Raw genomic sequence first — 24,449 nt, forward strand, 5'->3', positions numbered from 1 at the left:
ATTGGGCAAGTAGAATTCTCACAGTAGAATGGCCAAAATTACGGTCGATGTCAATAACAAGGTACTAGATCAGGTCAAAAGAGAGAAAAAGGTCAATGGTTCATAAAGCCGCAATACTTTCTTTTGAAGGGGTGAAACTTTTTTTTTTCAATGATTTTTTTCGGGCAAGTGAAATAAATTTTTTGCAAGTATATTTGAACCATTCAAAAATGTACTTGCCCGACTGGGCAAGTGCTTCTAAAAAGTTATTTAGCACCCTGATTAAGGGTAATACAGAGTTAAAATCGAACCAGAGATCTCTATTGATACTCTTCTTTTTTTTTTTCACAATTAGATGGTCATTTTCGCGGGTTTTTTTTCATGGTCACTAAAAAGAGTGGGGGCTGAAGCCCCCCTCCCCCCCCCCCCCCCCCCACAGTTCCGCGGTCAGTACCCTGTTGCCCACCCCTCCGAGGATCAAGAGATTGCCTTTATTAGTCGCTTGGTCGCATGCATTATGCATACGGATATGATCGGTACAACGCATAGAGATGTATACTAATAACGTAATTAGTATACATCTCTATGGTACAACGTCGTATTCATGAGCTTATTAGTCGCCACCTTTAGCAGCGGGAGCCATCGCAATCAATGATCACACAAACCGAAATCACTTTGCAAAGGGCGATCCAGTTTCTTACAGGATAGAGGTAAGAAAAAAATAATTATTTGTTTCATTGTCTTTCAGATTTAGATGCATCCCAGATTCCTTCATTTTAATTTGTCAAATGTACCAAACTATTTATTGTTTATGACATTTTGTAGCTCAAAATATGAAACTGATTTGAGTGATTAAGAATTCGCAAAATATACAGTCCCACACCCTGTAAATGATGTCGGGCCAGAATCACACAAATTCAATGCAATTGCGAGAGCGCTGCGCGAAGTCTAGACCAAAAGCTTCGGTCTATGTTATGTTGGTTGTTCCGCTGAACTCCATTGGCTCCACTCACCAAATACAGACACCGAAGTTCTAGTGCGACATGTACAGGGACTCAATGGCCGTTAAGTTCGGATAAAAGTTTAAAACGGGAAGTGAAGTTGCGCGACAGCCGAAGTAAGTCACTGTTTTTCCCCCTTTTAAGTTTATTTTTCCCCGTTTTGGTGCATTTCAGGCTAAAACGGAATAATAATCTTAATTTTGGTACAGTTCTTTTTATGTATTTGTATGAAATAAAAATAGATAAGACCCGTCGGGGGGATTTTGCATTGTAAACCCCCTAATGGTGGCTGCACGATAGCGAGCCGTCTGTGTACGAGGAGAAATTAAAAAAAATTAAAATGTTAAAAAACTCGAAACAGATGGCTGCCAGCTGTCTACGCCAAGTCATACAGAGTTAAGTCTAGCTTTGGGATCAAATTGGTGAATTTTTTTATTATACCCAGTCAATATATAATCTGCCTGACTAGAACTCTAAAATAGAATCGTGAAATTGTGAATATTTCAGTTCCCAAAATTACCAACTGTTCCGTTTGATTTGATGGAGGAGTATTTGAACATTTTTTATTTCACTTGTTTGATTTCTCATCCTACACAGATGGCTAGCCATCTAGCAGTCAGTATGAGCCCCATAGTAGGCTCAGTGTATTATTCCCCTCAAAATGGTGGTTTGAATTTTTTATTATTCTTATGAAAATTATAATGTTTTAACATGACACCGAGTCTGAGGTTGTGATGATTACTAGATTTTCATTATTTTAAAACTTCAATCATTCATAGACCTAAATTTTGATTGAGATGTTGAAATAAGGAAGAGCAGTTGAAAAGGCACCTGTCCTGCAATGTCTCAAGCCAGACATGCCAGAGAGATCAAATGTTATCCCCTTTCTGTTTTCTTTCTTCTTTTTTAATACAATTTTATTTATTTTTTTTTTTTTTATTCCGTCTGTTGCCACTTATGGCCAGCAAGACAATTTACTAGTGAAATTTAGTCTATCATTGATGGTTCTGATGAAATACATCTCACTTGTAAACTGTCTTTAATTCTACTCGTTGAAATGTGAACTAGTATGCACAATTTTATGGAGAATTTTCCATCTAGCGATGTACACGCTGGTTCCAATTTTGAAGAATAGATAAGACAGTTCATGAGTCGGATTTAGTTCGTCAGTGATGATTCTGATGAAATGAATCAGTCAGCGCTGAATACAGTGTATGACTTCCTTGATAAACCTACCTGTCAATAAAAGTACCGGTAGCTATATTTTTGTAAATTGTACATCCCAAAACATCTAAGTCAAGGAGACAGTCAATTGCCCCCAACATCTCATAATTACATTTACAATCCTTCTCGTATCATTCTCTATTATACTTTGACAGTAATGCCGAGTTGCAATCCTCTACCTTAGAATTTGGATACCAAGATGACGAGCAAGTGGACACAGGATGTTCAGTGGTCCCCAGTGCATCCCGAGACATTCTTTTCTCTTTCTGTTGGAACCAACCAAGTCGAGTTCAATCAGTTTGCCGTAGAGCCACTCGCCAACTATGGTAAGACAATTACCATTATAAGGCAGTAGATCTCTGACTTTCCTGAAATGATTTGTCTCTTTATTCTAGTTCATATTGTAGGGTTTGTGAAATAAACATCTACTTGTATTGGGAGGTTTGATTTGTCGATGGGAAGAAATGATATCCGTTTAAATTCAACAGGAACATAACAGCAAATATAACAGGAACATACGGAGCCGAAGACGGTGAACAAAATAATCGATGAGAGTGACTGGGTGTATCTATCTCTGTATCTGCATCTTTATTAACAAAAATATCTTTCTTCTTATATCTTCCTGGCCCTACATGAAGTAGTATCCACAGTAACATTACATTATTTACATTAACCTAAAGCTAACCAATGAAATTCAAGAAAATAGGAGAACCCAAAGAAAATGTAGTTGCCCAATTCATAAAAATAAACAGTGAAAAAGGACTGACGTGATGATGGGTAAATGACAAGGGTGATTATGTAATGAAGAATGTTCAACAAAAGTACCAGATATGAGGATGGAATGAATGAGTACATCTGAATAGGAAAGGAATGAAGATGACTAGAGGAGTAGGATAGTGGCTGATGTGATGAATAATACCTCGGTCACATAAGCTCTACGGCGGCCGTACGGCGAGTCGAAAGCAGCCGTTTTATTAATTGTTATTCAAACCATCTATCATGTCTATATCATGTAGCAGGTACAAAAAATGTTGAAACGACTGTTTTTGACTCGCCGTACGGCGGCCGTAGAGCAAATGTGACCGTGGTATAAGAACACAAGTATCTATAGGTAGCTGACTGAAACACATACCAGACTGAACTAAATGAACTGAACAGATGTCAAACAAAAGCAAACCAAATGTACAATTAACCTTTCTACAGTGTGAAAAGTTCATATGAGAAAGCCCTCGCATTATCATGTCTTGGGCAATTCACAAGATAAAGTAAAAATAGAGAAATATGGGGGTCGAACCTACGAGAAGTTTGATTATTTCATAGTAATAGTAATTGTAATATAATCATTGTATTGTAAAGAAATTGACATCTTTTTTCAGATTGCACATTTAGAAATGATATCGCCTCCAAAATGTATTGAATACATGTATCCACTTTAGTTACAACTGGGCCCCGTCTTACAAAGAGTTACGATTGATCCAATCAATCGTAACTCTATGGAAATCCATCCATACCATAATTTTTTCTGCAGGAAATTTGCACACTCTCCTTAGGAAACAAAGAGAATCACACTGAATCTTCAAGAGAATGATGAATGTATGAATATACATCATATCAAGAAAATATTTTGAACAAATTTGCATGTTAGATCTTGACGTTGTTGGACGTCCATAGTTGTGGTTGAGCGGATCAATCGCAACTCTTTGTATGATGGGGCCCTGATGATACACATTATACATGTACTAATTGCAGTAAATAAATGATGCTCAAATCACCTGATACTTCTATTCTTTTGACAGGATCGTCTAAGCCGTCAGGTCGGCAGGTCTCCGAGACGGGATTTGCTCGCCTTCAGTTCTCCAAGTCGGATCTCTTTACAAACAACAAAGATGAAGTGCAAAGAATAAAAGTAAGGCTTCATTGATCTGATATTTTTAGATCACTTCCATCTTAGGTATCTATTTCCAACGCAAACAGACATGTCGTGGAGGTTTTTATTATTAAAAAAGATACCTCAACCAGTTATCCTCAACCAGTGGAAGAGCCGTGGTGTAGTAGTTCTGACTCTCGCCTTGCAAACAAGGGTCGTGTGTTTGAATCCCACCGCGATCTAGCATCCTTTGGCAAGGCGTTAATCCACACTTTTGCCACTCTCGACCCAGGTGCTAAATGGGTACCCGGTAGGATGCGAAAGATATTGTATGTTTGAATTTGCCAGCGCCCATAATGAGGCTGCGATGAATGCAAGGAATGCTCCCCGGGGAGTGAAAATTGTGCACTTTTCGTGCGGGATTGAAATGAATCCAATGACCGGGGTAATAATATGCTGTAAAGCGCTTTAAGCCATTCTGGGAAAAGCGCCATATAAATATTGGCTATTATTATACGCTGAGAGGTCAGTTTTGACATTTTGTGGCTCAGTCAAGTTGGTCATCATTGTCAAATCTGTAAAAATTGTATAATTCAAACCATAAAACAAAAGAATTCGTGAGTGAGGTACATCATGGACTCTGTCAATGAGTTGTGCATATAAGCGTTTTGCGAAAAATAAGCAAAACTTTAAAATGTCATAACTTCCTTATTTTACATCCGATGTGATGAAGTTTTTAGCGTTATGCCTGTTTGATTTATCTCTATTGATTCAAATCAATATTTTTTTGCTATCTAAATCCCAGAGATTCTTCCATTAGTACAAGTGGCTTTCTAACTATAAATACATGTACATCGAGCTTGGAGAGTGGAAATCATTTGATAAATCAACTTTGAATAACATTTAAGTTTGGATATTGAATGGGGGAAAAGTATTGTGGTAATTGCTAGAATCTAGAATTAATAAAAAAGAAATGAAACATAAGATAAATTATCACACAAACATTGATAATGTGATGATTCTAATTGTTATAGATGAGCCAAACTAACTTGAATATAAATTCTCCATATCCTTCTTCATATTCATTTTATTTATTTATTTATTTGTTTACTTACATACTTATTTATTTATTTATCTATTTATTTATTTAATGTATGTATATATTTATGTATGTATTTATTTATTCATTTATTTATTTATTTTCTATCTGATATTTGTGACACAAATCGCAAGATTGGTGGTCTTTCATGAGGCCCTGTTTTGGAAACAATAAAACATATAACATCAATGATGAACATGAAATAATAATAAATAAGACTTTAATACATTATTATTATTATTTGTTTGTCGTCACCTGTGCCTGGGAGGCGAAAAGCGAACTGAATCACTATGACCCTCAGGTCTCTCCCGATATAACTGATTGGGGAAGTGCAGGTGGACCACTACACCGTTGTTTCCCCCTACTCTTATACGAATAGTGCAGTGGGTTCTTAACGTGCAAAGGTGATGACTCTCCTCTACACGGGGCCTCCATTTAACGTCCTATCCGAGGGACGGTGTGTTTTCCATTGTAACATAGCCTGCATCTATGAAACATGGGAGAGACGTTTACACACAACGCACTGGCTTCAGTCATCCGCCCGGGGTGGACTCGAACCACGATCTTTGGTTCGACGGGCAGACGCGTTACCGACTGAGCCAACACCGCTCTACATAAACATGTAGTTCATATATTAAAAAATATATCCTCATTTGAAATATTGTGCTGATGCTGTTATTAAATGCATTCATAATATTGCCCCAAAATTGTATTATTTGTTTCATATTACTGTATCCTTTTGGTTTATATCAGTAAAATGTTTTTATAATTCAACTGACATGTATAGGTGTTCATTTAATATCGTACAGTTTCATGTATTGGCTCCAATGATAAGGAGAATTTTTACACTGTGGTAAACAAGAAATAATAATTGTAATAAACTCCTGACAAAGACAAAGGATGTTGAAAATTTAAGTACAATCAATGCTTTATTAGCAAAAAATGCATTAACTTTCAGCACTATTTTCTGTTCATTTAATAATTGTTCTTGACCATTTAAATCAAAATTATTATATTCCTCTTGTGTGATCCTGCAGTGCTTTGCATGTTACCCGAAGGCCGTCCCCGAGAACCTTCTCGGCCTTGGCCTCTCTACGGGAAAGGTGTTACTCACATCGTTCGTATCAGACCCACAGACGGATCCGACTAACCTGATTGGAGCTGAATTTCCTCCCAAACATTCGAGATTATGCACCAGTCTTGCATGGAATGCTGTAGATTCAAAACTGGTAAGTTATGAACTCTGCTACTCGGTGCACAATGAGTTGAAATGAAATACCAGTTCCAGGAAAAATTACAAAAATTTTATTAGCTTTTAAATTCCTTTCCTGACCTTTACGAAGAGTAGTTTAGACCAATTTGGTTTGGATGCTGGTTTTCACCATAATTTCTTTGTGGAGGGTTCAATTTTTCACTTAGATAGCAACACATCTGTTTATTGTATAATCTGTTGTAAGTTTTTTTCTTCTTACTTTGACCCCTCCCTCCCCAATCCCCACCCCCTCCCCCTTTATGGCTCATGCAAGTTACGGTAAATTGATATCAACAGTACTGGCTGCACAGGAACGTTTAATAGCGCTAATAATGTGCTAACAGAGGCCCAGTTCCAACTGATAACATCTCAGCGATGCCTAATGTCACAACGCCACGTTATTTACATCTTGGATCCAAGTCTGACAGCTCAATCAGAAAGATGTGACTGGACCTACTCTTAGTGCTAACAACGTTTCTGTGCAGCCGGTGCAGATGTCTATAGAGAAATGTTTCATTGTGAAGAATTGCTCTTTAAATGCCCTCACATACATATCATGACATCTGAACTTGCCAACACTGTTCTTATAGTGGGCCCTGCTTAACATGATAATGTTATAATTACCCAAGCTTTAGCATGGCAACGTGATCGGGCACTCTCAAGCATTTAAGGAAATTATTCCTACCGGGTACCTATTCACCTCACCTGGGTTGAGTGCAGCACAATGTGGGTAAATTTCTTGCTGAAGGAAAACACGCCATGGCTAGGAATCAATTCAATTCAATTAAAAACTCGAAGAATCGAAGCCACGTCCGTCATTTTGAAAGACGGGTCATTATCACTAGACCATGACGCCCCCACCTCCCTGAATAATTGCTTTCAGTTGTTATCTTGTATTTCCTTATTAAACTCTTCTTTTTTTTTCAGTTGGCTGTTAGTTTTGATAAGTACCGAACCGACTGCAGTCTGTCAATATATGATGTCACAGTCAGAGGTGGTGAGTAGTATGCTTATTCCAAGGTCTACAAGTCAAAAATGACAAGAACATATATTTAGTCATACATCATTTCCATCAAGGAACACACAGAATGATAAAATTTGATTGAAAGACGAGTCATAATCACTAGACCACACCCCCCACCTCCCTGAAGAATTGTTCCCAGTTGTTATCTTGTGTTTCCTGAACTATTAATTCTTAGAGATATTTCAAGTCATTTGATAGAAGAACTGCAACAACTACAAATTTGAATGCATTCAGATATTGAAATAGAGCGTTTCTGTTTATTCTCTCATAACAGGTGGAGGAGGGCATACTAGACCTCTATCAGTCGGGAGTGAAAGGGACACGAGAGGGGTGACAGAATTGGGTAAGTTGATCAAACTAGACCCCGTTCACTAGAGCTGTTATCGTTGAGAAAATTCTCTGTCGATATCATGCTAAAAATATTGATAAATAACAATATCGATAAATAAAATATCGATAAATATCAATAAAAGAACATAATCAATACGCATTAGATCGTGTTTTGTGGCTTGTATTTTGTTGAGATTTTGGAGTTATTTCTTTTGCTGTTCTGTGCAGTTTTTTAAATGAAAAAAAGTTTTCCGTGATTTTCCGTTTGAAAAGCCACTTCCAAAGGGCCGTTTCAGTGAATTCCGTGAAATCGCGGAAAATCACTGTGTCCGTACATAATAGCGGGTACATTATCGACAAAGAGAGAGAGGATATCGATATCGCTAAGTGGCAAAACAAGCGATTATCGACAGGACTATCGATAAAGACGTTACCAATAACAGCCCTACCGTTTACCCTTACATTCTTATTGTTTTTCCTACAACCTATGTTTAATGCCTGCCATAGAGAGGTACATGTATGTTAGCCAAATCATGAACCTCAAGGATGCAAACATGTGGGAGAGTTAGACATATATTCATTAAAATATTGTATTCATAGGGATAAAATTCTTTGTGACATGGTGTAACAGCTATAATCCCCCCCCCCCTTCCTCATATTTAGGTCTTGTTGCCTCAGTTATAATATGTATTTTGTAGTAAATGCCAGTAATTGTAAGATTGCTCCCCCCCCCCTTATTTTGATAAATTTGCACACAAAAAACAATAAAAAGAATGAATAGAATAATACTAATTTAGTATAATACCAGTAGAATTTGTAGTTGTAGTAGAAGTAGTCATAGTAGTAGTGGTAGTAGTAGTAGTAGTAGTAGCAGAAGTAGCAGTAGTAGCAGTAGCATCAGTAGTAGCAGTAGTAGCAATAGTAGTAGTAGTAGTAGTAGTAGTAGTAGTAGTAGTAGTAGTAGTAGTAGTAGTAGTAGTAGTAGTAGTAGCAGTAGTAGCAGTAATAGCAGTATTAGCAGTAGTAGAAGTAGTAGTAGCAGTAGCAGCAGCAGTATTTGGAAGTTGTAAAATGGATGATAATGAAAATGATGATGAAGATGGTGATAACAAAAAAACAGTAATAATAATGATAATTACAGTAGCAATGTTAAAAGTAATAGAAATGATAATCATGATAATAATAGTAATAACAATAGTGATGATACAATCTGCACTCACATCCACTCTGCGGAGTTCTCAAGTTTAAGATATCACAATTATCATAATTGTCTGTTTGTTTGTATGTCTGTCTGTCTGTCTGTGTAGTATACAGTGATGCCCTTCATTCCATGGCCTGGTTACCTCATCAACCCTTGAGCCTCATGGTAGGACAAGGTCAAAAGAACCTTAGGCTCTATGACATCAGAGGTAAGATCAGGGGGGAGGGTGTTTCACAAAGATTTAAGTATGACTTAGAGTCGCACTTAAATGCCGACGTGTAAATGATATGCAACGCGCAACCTCATTGATCAATGCACAGTAGTGCGCGTCCTCTTGGCAAGATCTGACCAATGCGGTCATGCCTTTTTATACCGCGTGCAACTAGGCATTTAGGTGTGACTCTAAGTCGTACTTAAATCTTTGTGAAACACTCCCCTGAACTCGGGGTCTATATTCTGAAGTTCAGTTTAAAGAGGAAAATCACCCTGACAGTAAGCTGTTCTTAATAAAAGATAAAAATATTAGTGAAGGTTTGATGGAAATCCATCAGAAAATTATAATAAAATGAAAAAATTGAATTTGGCGGGGACATTAATGTATGAATTATTCATGAGCATGCCAATGCGTCAGTCCGCACTGTCGATGCTGATGACTTCATCGGTTCGCTTCTGTGACGTGAGGTTCATCTATGCGAGAGATACGCTTGTTGATTGGCCACTACCTCTCAGGTAGCAATCGCAAACCAGAAACACTGGTTTAACAAAGGCTCTTTCGCTGAGCTTGCATCCTCCCGGCCGTTTGCAATTATTCTTTTCTTAGTCGGTATGCGTTTGATATAAACTTCATTAGAGGCAGAGAGCCAGGATTCCTTAAACGCTTTTGTTAAAAATGCAATGAGTTCCCAGCAAAAAAATTGAAACAAAGGAACACAATTGTCATTGCCTTTTGAATGTGTTACCATGTCTTTCCTGAAAATAATCTTCTATCAAGGCTTTTAATTGTAATTCCCTCTCATCTTTTGTTAATCTTCTTCTGTAGATCCCTCTAAACACAAAAGCAGTGCTATCACAAAGTCAGTATATGGAATCTCAGCAGATCCACTGTACGAGCATCGGCTAGCTTCATTCTTTGAAGATCAGATGAATATCTGGGATCTACGTCATTTTGAAAAACCAGTATCCTTTCATGAGGATGGTGGTGATGATGATGATGATAGTGATGATGGTAATGATGATGGTGATGAGGTGGAGGAGGAGGGTGGTGGTGGTGATGATGATGATGATGGTGGTGATGGTGATGATGATGATGATGGTAATAGTAATGATGATGATGATAATGATGTTGATGATGATTGCAATGATGATGATGAGATGAAGATGGGGTTTGTGAAAATGTTGGTGGCGGGGGTGTTGATGAAAGTGGTTGTAATGTTGATGATGATGTTGGTCATGATGATGATGATGATTATCACGTCTATAATAATTACCATCAGTGGTGATAATGTCGCTGGTGGAGGGGTGATTATGATAATGATAAAAAATATGATAATATGCCAATAGTAAAGTTCGTAGTTATCGCTCCTTAACACGTGACTGCCATATAGGTACTAAGCTTCCGAGAATCCCGAGGCGTGATCAAGCTTGGATGGAGTCCCACTCGATACGGCACGTTAGCCTGCCTGACAAAGCAGAGCAATGTTATCAAACTATACAACATACAGCATGTTGGTAAGACAATTGCTTATCTTCCTATATTTCTTTTGGGGCCTATAACTCGCAAGCTTTGCTTTCAACTTAGGCCACTGCACACCTTACGATTGGTCTGTGACCCGGTTTTGGAATTAAATGTATTAGAATTTGAAGCTAATATTGAGACATGGAATATCTTACTGTGTAAACCAATGTTCAAATCTGTGACTATGCTATAATCCTTATTAGAATGAAATCAAATTTGATATCTAGTCGTTATGACGTCATAGCAATCGTACGATTGGCTACGATTTGAAATTAATTTTGCCTTTACTCCAAAATAGAGGTTTGCGATCATCCAAAATTGTTATATTAATATTTTTCCAGTTAATTTTAACCTCAAATAAGATACTTTTGATTCACATTTTCAGAAAATGAGCAAAATGCGATTTGTTTCCAAATTAGATCGTTGACCAGTCGTAAGTTGTGCAGTGGCCTTTAGGCCCTCCATTCTTCACTGTTAATTTTTTTGTGTATAATTTAATTTGTCTTAAGAACCATTTATTTAATATCATATGTTATAATCATGGCAACTAATGTAACATGTTTGTATGTGAATTATGGAAATATACCGATTCTGGAACAAAAAAAAAAAAATTTGCTTGTTATATCCCCCAGTAAGCCAGTTGGATGTTAACGTCCCCTGCATTATTGATTCCTGTTTGTTACATTAATTATTTATATTCCTGTCAATACTTCAATCTGAAATCATGCCATTACTTTTTATCAACATTTATAAACCATACTAATTATTTTTTTATATATACTATTATTGCAAGGTGTTTAAATGACGTTATTCTATTTCCCTAGTGATTGATATTCATCGCAACTTTGATCCAAAGGTTGATATTTTATATCAATCAGCACGCTAATACAATCAATTATTATTCCCTGTGGAATGTGTCTTGGGAATAGAAAATCGAAGTTGATGAAAATGAAGCCTTATTTTTGTCTCATCCCCCAGGTCAGGAAGTGGAATACACAGAGAAGCATGTCAAACGTAAGTGTCCAGAAATAGATATTCCTGTTTAATAATCTTTTTACCCCATATTTTCAAAGGTGAAAGAATGTTGGGCTCAAAACAATAGCCTTAGGAATCCCATGCACATTGCTTTTACAGTGTACATGATCCTGCCAAACTTTGTACATTATTTTGTAACATTTCGATTCTATGGTATATGTACCTAGTTCTGCTCTCTTTGTTATTGAAAGGCCTAGTGAAAACCAGCGTTTGTGCTGATTGGGCTACCTTACTTTTAAATGATTTTTTTTTTTAATGTGACCATCCTCTTCCATTTTACGAGTCCAAATGTACAAAATGGTTGTTGGAAAACAAATTTTTTACATTATGGTTCTGCGCATTCCTCATTTTTGTTGAGGATAGATTGGCCATCATTTTTCAAATTGAAATACACAAAATTTTTCTTTTCCTGTTAATTTAAAAGGTATTTGTTTTTACACTATCCTCAGCTATCTTTCTTTGTCATGCCTATTATTGAAGATTTTATTGTCGTTTGTGTTTTAGCAAATTATCTGAATCAGCATCAAGTAGCCATCTTTGCTTGGCATCCGAACCAGGAGAACAGAATGCTAGCTCTGTCACCAGGGGGCGCTATGCAAGATCTGACAATCTACGATGCCATATCACTGGTAAGCTTATAAAACTGGAGAACTGTTTGATATTTTGACAGCCATAAAAAGTCACTTGCAAATCATTTCAAAGTTTAGTAGCAAAGTTATTACAAATATAGCAGTTTTTGTACTAACAAAATTCATGTTCTGGGGAGCATGAAATCATGAAATCTTAGCTGAAAACCAATAATTATGATGATCGCTAACACAAAAAAGCATATATGGGACTGTGTATTAATATTAATTAGAAAAATAACCAACATTTTATGGAATTCCATAATTCCAGAGCCATTTGGCACATATTTTTTATTTATACATACAAACACTTGGGTGGTCATTTCATTGAATTCTATTCAAACTCATTTTGGGATCGTTATCACAACTGGTATTTATCTTTAACCTACAGGTATGGGCAATTTAAAAAATGATCAACCGTTTTGTACGTCCGACACCCATTTTTCTCCAGTCATACTTCACTTTATAAAAGTCATGGTCCTTTTTAATGAGAACATTACAGTCTGTCAAAAGAACAAGAAATCAGAGACAGAAAATTTCATGAAGGTCCCACATATAGGGGGTCGAACGTACATATTTTATGGAATTGCCCCTATGTACATGTATATGTGGTTACTTCATTCTAATATCTCCAATGTGCTCCATCCATAGACCCGATCCGTAATCACCTTCGTATTCCTAAACCTATATACATGTGCTATAAAATGTGCAATCCTAATTCCTAATCGATTCTTTATTTCAAATTGCTCCCTGTATAGGACTGGTCACCTCATTCCACCTGTTCAGTTGCTTCAGGGAGGCATCTGTTCTACTGCCTCCCGTCGTCAGATAGGCCTACCAGTGATGAGGATATATCAACAACCATGAAGAGAAGGGCTTGTAATGGCTATGGTATGAAGGTGAGTGCGGTGTCTGATGTTTGGGTGGAAGATAAATCTTTCTTTATTATTATCTTTATTGTTATTGCCATCATTATCATTGTTAATAATAAAAAAAACACGTGATCATCATCATAATCATATTTCTTCATTATTGTCGCCACAATCGCCACCATCAACATTGAATCCATCACTGTTGTCATTGTCATCTTCATCAACATCATCATTACTATCACCATCATCTTCTTCACCAACATCATCATAATCTTCATCAACATCAGCATTATCACCATCATAATATGAATGATAATGAATGTTTTAACAAATATGGCGCAATTTAAATGCTGTGGATCATCATCATTGTCGTCAACATCACCATCATTATCCCCATCATCGTAATCATCATCGTAATCATCATCATCACTATCATCATTATCACCATCATCATTGCCATCATCATCATTATCCCCATCATTATCATCATCATAATCTTCATCATCACCATCATCACCACCAGCTCCACCACCACTGCTACCAACATCTACAACAACAACAACGACATCATCTTCATCAAAGTGCCTCCATCATCATGGTTTTATCTTCTATTACCATTGTTATATTGAAATATCTTACATATATCTTTTATTTCTCTCTAATTTTCTCCAACAGACTGAGCCACTAAGTCAGAATGCTTCATTAGCAGGCAATGATGCACAGGTCAAGAAACTATGGCATTGGTTGCAAAATATCCTTTATGTTCCTAACTGATTTCTTTTTCAGTAATTAATTGTTTGTTAATGACATGTTTTATTATAATAGATTGATAATTCATGGTAATCAATTTTTTGAAATTTTCATTCAATATGAACCAATATTTTGGAGAAATTTTACAACCTTTCATTTAATTAGATGAACTGAATTTACTAATATTTCTACTATGAAGATTTTTATTTTTTAGTTTATTTATTTTTGATTTGTCTACTGACATTGCTGAGCCATTGAGAATCACGAGAGTAATAATAATAGACATTTAATAGAGTGCAGTTTCAGCATGGCTCGTATTCTGAAGTCTGGTTTAACTTGAATTCTGGTCTGAAGTTGGCTATGGATAGCCAATTGTAACATAAATCTCCATCAGCAGGTTCATATTATAAGATCCTTTGACTCTAAAATCATTCTTTAACTGTCTGGGAAGATTAAATAAGATAATTAGAAAAGAGCACATTAAATATGAGAAACATACCATATTAACAAATTTTGACTTGTTTCACTTTCCGTAATTTTAGCACAGAGTTAGACCATGGTCTAAGTTACTAGTAAACCAGAGTTCAGAATACGGGCCCATGTCTCTAAGGGTTTTGGAGCAAAAAGAAAAGAAATATATGCACTCTTGACTTCACTTTTTGAATCAAGGTAGATTTTGAATAAGTGAGTTTTTAATAGCATTGTTTAATAATAATAATGATGTTCAACATTTATATAGCATTTCTATGCGCTGCATACTATTACCCCGGCTTTAGCATGGCTACCCTGATTGGATGCTCGAGCATTCAAGGAATTCCTTCCTAACTGGTACTCATTTTCTACACCTGGGTGGAGAGTGGCAAATGTAGATTGTCAAAGAATGCTAGTGTTACGAAGGGATTTGAACCCCTGACCTTGTGGTTCTGAGTTCATAGACTTATCAACTGAGCCTCTACTTTACCCAAGTGTCTACCAGTTTCAGTCTCCCTTATTTCCTTAATCACCATGATTACGAATAAAATCCCTGAGAACCGTCAGCCGATCAGCTTCGTCCATGAAATCCTCCGCACCATCATCGTCGCCAGGAACGATGGAGTTTTGTGGGGTGAAGCAGCTGATGTGCAGGGAAGGGTCTGAGAATCCCCAGACAGGAGGAGGGTTGAGAAGCAAGGTGGAGCCCATGGCTTGGGATGGATTGGACGGGACACTGGAAGCCAACGTCTTTAGGAGCAAAGAAAGGTTTGTAGACTTATGCTGTTATCATAGAGAAGATTTGAGTTGGGAAAATCGACCTGTAAAATGATTTTACAAAGAGTACAGATTTTAATGAAAAGAAACACACATTTTTCATCATTTGTGCCTCATATTTGTTTATAAATAGCTATTTGGTACTACATAATATCAATATGGTACTTTTCATGCAAAATTATCTTTAATGATGATTTTTCGTAGGATCAGGCAGTATGGAACTTTCTGTGCAATGATTTTCAATATTTTGCATTCTGTTTTTTCATGACGGTCAATTTCATTCCATATTTTCTCTTTTGGGTTTTCCAATTGATTTTGTGTGCAAATTCCACAGCAGCAATATTCGCAAAATATGAGACCACTTTGGAAAATACATTTGGTTGGTATCTTCTTCAAAGCCAGTCAATATTATAGAAATATTGCATTTTGTGCATTAGCCTATGTGAACAGTTTGTCAAATAATATTGGCGCTCTTTGCAATATGCTCTGATATTGCGCAGAAAATCAGACTGAAGTGTACATTTTTGTGACCCGTATCACACTTCTGAGCTGGTATTTTAAAACCCGTATTGCCCTAGATTTCATAAATATCGGGAAGGGATGTGTATATTATTTGTAATTTTCTTGGTCTTATGGGAGTACTGACTTTGCATGCGGAGGCGACGCAAAATATACCTTTGTATTTTCCCTTGTCTCACATCCGGGCATCCGAGGTAGCGTGGAAAGGGATACGCGTCATGTTGATCCGCGCAGCACAATATACATCATGATTTCAAACAAGATGAGACAAATGCTTTATACTGCAACATTTAAAATACCGGTATGTCACAATAATAATAATAATAATATATGGTATTTATATTGCGCACATATCCACCTTGTTAGGTGCTCAAGGCACTCCTATATTACCCGGCTAAGCTAGGCGTTCATAGCGCACACAGCTTTTTAAGGAATTACTTCCTACCGGTACCCATTTACCTCACCTGGGTTGAGTACAATGGTAAAGCTTAGAGTGTGTCTCAACATGAAAAAATATAATCACTTTCTTAAAGGGTAAAATATCAAAATTTTCATGATTTTGCTCGAGACGTCTGTTTTGGATAAGAATATATTGTCTGGCTCTTCTTTCAAGAAACATCAAGTGCATGTAAATTGCCCTTAAACGAACCATATTGCCCTCATCTAAAGACTCGGGCCAGTATGATTCTATTGTGGGCAATATATTTGATATTCCCCTCAAGGCTAGTCAGTATTATATAAATGATCCACCTCATTCATATCGGTTTAGTTCATCTCTAAATACAATGAGTACATTGGGAGGTAAAGTGTCCAAAAATATCAAATGATTATTTGGAGGCTACTAAGTACATATGCTAATATAAAATGCTCTATGAAGATAATAATTTTTGTTCATGTTCCTGTTTGACAGGTCACATGCGCTGAGGTTGTGTGGATGGGACTTTGACGGTGATCACAACGCCTTCAGGGATTTCACACAGAGGTAATCAGTGCTACCACTTATCTGGGCCCTGTCTTACAAAGAGTTGCAATTGTTATGATCAACCACAACTATGGAAAGCCAATGGCATCAGCATCTACGTCTGTCAAAAATGCTTTCTAAATAATTCCTATGATGTAATGTATACATGTATTCATACATGCACTATTTTCTGGACAATCCAGTGTGCTCCTCCTTTGCAAAAGGACATTGCGCAAATATGCTGTATGAAAAATTATGATGTTGATGGATTTCCATATAGTTGAGGTTGATCAGATGAATTGCAACTCTTTGTAAGACAAAACCCAGGATTTACCTCAGTGCTAGCAGTTTATCCTTTGAAATAAGCACAGTTCTATACTCTGTGCATAAAACTTATCATTGGATTGGATTTCCATATAGTTGAGGTTGATCAGATGAATTGCAACTCTTTGTAAGACAAAACCCAGGATTTACCTCAGTGCTAGCAGTTTATCCTTTGAAATAAGCACAGTTCTATACTCTGTGCATAAAACTTATCATTGGTGGTAATTTGATTACTGATGTTAACTTCTATTATTGTTTTGCTATTATTATTGTCCAATTTAATGCATATTACAATGGTAGTTATATTATGTACTTGTATAAAGATAATATACTTCAGGGGGCATTATGTATTATATGGACATGGTTCAAACGTTGCTGTAAATTTTATGCAAATTAGCAATTCAGGATATTTACTAGTGTGATGATACAATTTATTTCATCATGATATTTTATTTGTAACTACATTGTTGATATTTCCTTGTAGCAAATGTACTATAAAAACATATCTTGTCTGTTGAGTGTTCATCAAGTAACAAAACAATGGTAATTAAACACTTAGGCCCGTATTCTGAAGTCGGGTTTAACTTAAACTCAGGTTTAAAGTTGTGGTTTAAGTATGGCGAGCCAATTGTTACATAAATCACTAACAGTAGAGATATCATACTTCAGCTCATTTGGCTCTCAAATCATTCATTATTGTCTAGGAAGTATAAATAGATGATTGTGTCCACCATCGATGTATCAGGAAAGAGCACAGTAAACATAAGAAACATACAACTTAATAAAAAAATTTGATACTTTTGGCTTCCCATACTTACACCACAACTTTAAACCTGAGTTTAACTTAAACCCGACTTCAGAATACGGGCCTTAGAGCTTAACCCCTTAAGAACAAATTGTATTGTACATGTTCATCATGTACATGTACATGTAAAGTGGTAATAAGTGTTTAAAGGGCTCACAAATCAGCATCCTTTAATAATAACCCCTCCTCAAGTCCTTAACTGCTCATATCTGGCCAGGTTCTTTACCCACAATGCAAGAATCTCAGCAGTGTTCTGCTCGAAATCATTTAAGTTTCTCTACACATATACAAATTATGGGCTAATTCATCCTCAGTATCTATCACAAAAGTATATTTTAAGACTAGTCATTTATAACACACTGTCAAATGAGAGAGAACACATAGTGTTTGCTAGTTTGGTCCACCTTTAATTAATTTCTTGATATGTTTTATAGGTTAGAGACTGAAGGGCGGTTTGAGCGGGCAGCAGCTATATGTGTGTTTCATCTGAAGATGAGACAAGCTATTGAAATACTCAACAGAGGAGCTGAAGCTGCTAAAGGTATGGTCAGACTTTGAAAATCTAACTTAAAGATGAATGAATGAAGTAGCAGTAAACACTGATTTCTTGAGAAAGTCTGTAAAACCAAATGATCATCGTAGATCTAGATCAGATACATTTTTGTGTTTTAGTGCTTGGAAAAAGACCTGACACATTGGGAGAATGTGATGTATTTTGCTAATTTCTCAGCAATTACACAATTTCTTCTAGAATCCTTTTTGTCTCACCTGCATAGCAGAGTGAGACTATAGGCGCCGCTTTTCCGACGGCGGCGGCGGCGGCGGCGGCGACGGCGACGGCGGCGGCGACGGCGGCGGCGGCGTCAACACCAAATCTTAACCTGAGGTTAAGTTTTTGAAATGACAGCATAACTTAATATGTATATGGACCTAGTTCATGAAACTTGGCCATAAGGTTAATCAAGTATTACTGAACATCCTGCATGAGTTTCACGTCACATGACCAAGGTCAATGGTCATTTAGGGTCAATGAACTTAGACCATGTTGGGGGAATCAACATCAAAATCTTAACCTAAGGTTAAGTTTTTGAAATGTCATCATAACTTAGAAAATATATGGACCTAGTTCATGAAACTTATACATAAGGTTAATCAAGTATCACTGAACATCCTGCATGAGTTTCACGTCACATGACCAAGGTCAATGGTCATTTAGGGTCAATGAACTTTGGCCGAATTGGGGGTATCTGTAGATTTACCATCATAACTTTAAAAGTTTATGGATCTGATTCATGAAACTTAGACATAATAGTAATCAAGTATTACTGAACATCCTGTGCAAGTTTCAGGTCACATGATCAAGGTCAAAGGTCATTTAGGGTCAATGAACTTTGGTCAAATTGGGGTATTTGTTGAATTACCGCCATAACTTTGAAAGTGTGTTGGTCTAGTTCATAAAACTTGGACATAAGAGTAATCAAGTATCACTGAACATCCTTTGCGCATTTTAGGTCACATGACCAAGGTCAAAGGTCAATGAACTTTGGCTTAATGGGGGTATCTGTTGAATTACCATCTTAACTTGGAAAGTTGATGGATCTTTCTCTTGAAACTTGGACATAAGAGTAATCAAGTATCACTGAACATCCTGTACGAGTTTCAGGTCACATGATCAAGGTCAAAGGTCATGTAAGGTCAATGAACTTTGGCCACGTTGGGGGTATTTGTTGAATTACCATCATATCTCAATAAGTGTATGGGTCTAGTTCATAAAACGTAGAAATAAGAGTAACCAAGTATCACTGAACATCTTGTGCGAGTTATAGTAGTTTTCAAAATCAGCACTGCTGCTATATTGAATCGCGTGATGCAGGTGAGACGGCCAGAGGCATTCATCTTGTTTATTCATACATACAGACACTCGGTTGGTCATTTAATGGATTCTGTTCAAGTTCAAGTATATTTTCCATTTCCATCATATACATAAACAAATGCAAAATTCATACAAATCAAATATATATCATCTACATAAACAAATACAAATCATATATAATTAGAGATCATCTACAATTACAAATCAACTACAGATTAATTATAAAAATTGTACAATGATATTAACAAAAGCTTGTTTGGAGATGAGGGATCCACTAAGAAGCGCTGCTTGTAGAGCGTGGATCCCCTATCATACTATATTAAACAGTGAAAAATTGAGGACTCATTCGCATGTGTAGGTGTGAGAAAATAAAATATGTTGAGATAGAATGATGGGAATAAAAAATAAAATGATGAGTAATGGCCGAGAAAAACGCATTTAGAAATCATTTCCACATCTGACATTTATGTTTAATGTTTGATTTTTAATGTGTTATGTTTGTTTATTCCCTCCTATCTATAATGCGGTCAAGATGGCAGTCATGACCTGCATCCCGTTGCCATGGCGCTGTCGGGATTCACACCAGACAAGGACACCCTCTGGTGTTCAATGTGCAGCGCCCTCTGTCGTCAGCTGCGTAACCCGTACCTCAGAGCCATGTTCGGATTCCTTACAACCAATGATGATAAATACGAGGCTGTTGTTGTGAGTATGCAGATTGCATTTCTTAATTTTTTTTCCATAATTTCCTATTTATCAACTTGCAGGTTGGTTTGCAATTTGAAAAATAAATGTTAGATGGCAACACTGTTGTTTGTAATATGCAACGCTGGTAATAAGTAACTTTATATTCAATGCAACTAATTTGGCACTACCTATATACATATTTAATCAGTTTCAGGTACTTTTAGTTTTGTTTGCTGTTGATGTTGATCCTTTTTTTTTTTGGAGCTGGGGGGGAGGGTGTGCTCCCAGCACTGAAAAGTGATATTTTTAACATTGGTTGTTTTAATTCTCGACCTGATGTTCCTGGTTCCCCTCCAAAATACTGTATCTTTTTCAGACTCCGAGATATAATGCAAATTGTCATCTTACTCTATACAGAGAGAATTGGAGATCAGCATTGAAGATCGTGTGGCATTTGCCTGTATCTTCCTGAATGATGTCCAGCTGGTGACCTTTGTGCAGGATCTGACCTTACAGGTCGTAACCGATGGCAACCTTGCCGGTGTCCTCCTCACTGGTCTTACTAAAGATGGTGTGGAGCTCTTGCAATCTTATGTCGATAGGGTAAGTCGATTATCAATTGGCGTTTGAAAAGATCTTGCAAGTTCACTGTAATATTTATTTATTATTTATTTGTTGGTATACACACATATAAATATTGGCCAGCAGCAGAGCTGGAAGGGCCAATTTACAATTTCATTACAGAGTAAAATCATATAAATATCTGTAAAAATATACATATCTTGTACGATTGCACAGTTAAGACTGCCTGGGTCATCTAATCTTTTTAAAATCTTGTTGAGACGCTCTGAAGTGCCTCATTTTTGTTGATAACTTATGTTACACACTAAACATCTGTTACAAAGAAGTGACCAAGGGTGCACAGACACCCACATTGCATCCTTACTTTATTTTAGGGGTGTAGTCGAAGCTTGTACTTCTGAGTCATAGGGATGCTGAAGAAAACCATCTCCCACAGATTTTGCATGTGACCCGGCCCAAGGTCAAGGCCAGTAAAATGTGAACTTGAGGCCGGTCTTTACTACATCCCTGCTATATTACAATGTCATGAGTTATAATTATTGTCATGAGTCTGTCCAGCCAACTTAGGACAAAATAATTTTGCACTGTTAAGAAATTTAACCGGTTCACAGCATTTTTTTTTAGTCAGGCTATATAATAATATTTCCTGCGTAAACATTTTTTCATTCCTCATATTAAAAAAAAATGGTACTGACCGTTGCTAGGTCTGAACAAAACTTCTAAGTCCATCATGAAGTTCATAGTTGTTTTCTTCAAATTTAAACCATATATGAATCAAATCTCCTCTCTGCCAAAGCTCGTTCTGTGTTGCCTCTGAGAGTGTGTTTACTCATATTTATGACCTTATAATTTGTAATCATCTAGACTGCGGACGTCCAGACGGCCAGTCTTGTAGCAGTCCAGGCCCTGTCACCAGACCTGTACAGGGAAGAATCGGTACAGCATTGGATAGAGAGCTATCGGCAACTCCTGGATACATGGAGACTTTGGCATGAAAGGTTAGTTCTTCACTTCTCTTCTTAGCTCCAGTGGGGGGGGGGGGGCATGTTTCACAAAGAGTTATTGTGGGGTTTTTTTAAGAGCTATGCTTAAACACCAACGTGCATGTGTTATTTGAGGCGTAATTGGATTGGTCGATACACAGTAGTCGTGCACATGATCTGACCAATGTGGAGATACGGTATATTACACTGCATGCAACTGACATTTAAACACGACTCTAAATCATACTCAAATCTTCCTGAAACACGCCGTGGACTAATACAAACATTCCATTATTGGTATGAGAACTTGGTTCGGGGAAAACATTGAGAGTACATGTATATTACGAAATGGCATATAGTGGAGTCTTACATGAATAACGCGACAGTCAACAGAATGCACGTGAACACAGCTTGGATTGCTTTCTTTTCCAGTCTGTAAGACCAGCAGTGGAATAAGTAATAATGAAATAATTTAGGGTATTTGTATAGCACACATACCCACCTAGATGCTTCAGGGCCCCATCTTACAAAGAGTTACGATTGATTCAATCAATCGTAATTCTATGGAAATCCATCAGTGTCATAATTTTTTCTACAGGAAATTTGCAAAATGTCCTTTGTAAACAAAGGAGAACACACCAAATTGTCAAGAAATCAATGAATTTATGGATATACATTCATATCTAGAATTTTTTTTTTAACAAACATGCATTTTATATGTATACTTTACTGGCTTTCCATAGTTGCGATTGATCGGATCAATCGCAACTCTCTGTAAGACGGGCCCCAGGTACTCCTACATTACCCCGGCTAAGCTAGTCAACCGATTCCGGTGCTCACAGTTCTTTGAGGAATCACTTCCTGCCGGTACATATGTACCTTACCTGGGTTGAGAGCAGCACATTGTGGTTCAATAACTGTTAGCTGAAGGAAATAGGTTAATTATGCTGCTCTACTGTAGAGCACTTAAAGACTTCTGACAAAGTAATTGTCGTATAAGCAGGGCCCCGTCTTACAAAGAGTTACGATTGATTGATTCAATCAATTGTAATTCTATGGAAATCCATCAGTGTTATAATTTTTTCTACAGGAAATTTGAACGATGTCCTTTGTAAACAAAGAGAAGCAGGCTTAATTGTTTATTTTGATTTGTGCTGTAGAGTAATTGTAAAAATTGATTATTTTTGTCTTCTTTTTTTTTGCAGGGCAAAGTTTGATTTGCTGTACCAAGCTCATGCCAAAGAGAAGGTATCCAAACAGATCTATGTCAGTTGTCACTTCTGTCAGAGTCCCATCTCACCCAGTGAGCTAGCCAAGGGAGGCAAGTCGGGCTACATGGGAGGTTATGCAAGGGCCTTCCAGCAGAGGAGGGTAAGGAAAGCGGCCAACAGTAAAAGCCACTGCACACCCTGCGATTGCTCTGCTACCGGATTTTGGAATAAATCGTAGTAGAATTCGATGCGAATATTGAAACATGGAATATCTTACTGTGTAATGTTCTAAATCATCGTTTGAATATCTATGTTCAATTATGTGACTATGCTGTCCTTATTAGAATAAAAGCAAATTTAATATCTAGTCGTTATGACGTCATAGCAATCATACGATTAGCTGCAATTTGAAACTTATTTGGCCTTTACACCAAGCAAATTCTGTGCTTATTTTGTTCATATCTCAGCAATTACGCATTTTCTTCCAGAGCCATTTGGCAGATACACTTTGGTGGTAATTTCATTGAATTCTGTTCGAACTTATTTTGAGATGGCCACCACAACTGGTATTTATCTTTAATGACATGATAAATTGCCCTTGGTTTCAAATTCATTCCGTGATAAGTCTGAATTAATGGAAAAGTAATTAAGCAGTCTCCAGGATGAAGCCTAAAATGTTAATAATAATGATAATGGTATTTATTCATCAAACTTTAAACCAATCAGTTACAAATTACATTATTTACAGAGTACAATGTAAATGATTAAATAATACATTACATTTTTACAATAGCAGGAATTCTGAACTGTTGCGGTAAAGTTAACACAATACAATAACATAAGCCATATTACTATACTTAGATATTAAGAATCAAACAGAATATGCACTTTACAGAAGGAAAATTAATAGAAAGAGAAAAAGGAAATGAAGGAAAACTTTAGAATAGATGTTTGTCCAACCTATCTTTATTTATTTATTTTTTTAAGATAGGCCTACAAGGTTTTAACAGTCCATAGATGGTATGGTTTTACTTGGATTAGATATGTGATTGTTTCCTTGTTGTAATACCTGAAGTTTTGTTTGTTTTGATATATGCAAATTTTTCAAGTTCCTTTTTCCATCCTAAGAAAATCCATAGTAGAATTGCTCTAATATGAAATAAAATTGGTATAAATAAATAACAGGTAATTGATAGTGTAAATTAACAAAACATTATGTTTCAATGAAATTGAATTGAAAATAAAATCCACAGATTTTGTT

The 24,449-nt window shown here is 36.6% G+C and overlaps 1 protein-coding gene across 1 annotated transcript in view; it reads left to right on the forward strand.

Annotated features, from left to right (window-relative positions):
• Positions 1–602: 602 nt before the first annotated feature.
• The window catches only part of LOC129274970 (GATOR2 complex protein MIOS-like), a 29,226-nt gene continuing 5,379 nt past the window's right edge, over positions 603–24,449 (forward strand). Inside the window, exons 1-20 of the mRNA XM_064108537.1 lie at positions 603–689; positions 2,360–2,530; positions 4,001–4,110; positions 6,208–6,399; positions 7,350–7,419; positions 7,721–7,789; positions 9,084–9,185; positions 10,017–10,153; positions 10,582–10,705; positions 11,691–11,726; positions 12,252–12,376; positions 13,132–13,272; positions 13,921–13,996; positions 15,009–15,234; positions 16,673–16,744; positions 18,287–18,393; positions 20,258–20,430; positions 20,830–21,015; positions 21,859–21,992; positions 23,183–23,348. Of these exons, the coding sequence (XP_063964607.1) occupies positions 2,404–2,530; positions 4,001–4,110; positions 6,208–6,399; positions 7,350–7,419; positions 7,721–7,789; positions 9,084–9,185; positions 10,017–10,153; positions 10,582–10,705; positions 11,691–11,726; positions 12,252–12,376; positions 13,132–13,272; positions 13,921–13,996; positions 15,009–15,234; positions 16,673–16,744; positions 18,287–18,393; positions 20,258–20,430; positions 20,830–21,015; positions 21,859–21,992; positions 23,183–23,348 (2,373 nt within the window). The 5' untranslated portion in view covers positions 603–689; positions 2,360–2,403. The remainder of the gene's footprint in view (positions 690–2,359; positions 2,531–4,000; positions 4,111–6,207; positions 6,400–7,349; positions 7,420–7,720; positions 7,790–9,083; positions 9,186–10,016; positions 10,154–10,581; positions 10,706–11,690; positions 11,727–12,251; positions 12,377–13,131; positions 13,273–13,920; positions 13,997–15,008; positions 15,235–16,672; positions 16,745–18,286; positions 18,394–20,257; positions 20,431–20,829; positions 21,016–21,858; positions 21,993–23,182; positions 23,349–24,449) is intronic.

Source organism: Lytechinus pictus, chromosome 13 (genome assembly GCF_037042905.1).
Source record: "Lytechinus pictus isolate F3 Inbred chromosome 13, Lp3.0, whole genome shotgun sequence".
Taxonomy (NCBI): domain Eukaryota; kingdom Metazoa; phylum Echinodermata; class Echinoidea; order Temnopleuroida; family Toxopneustidae; genus Lytechinus; species Lytechinus pictus.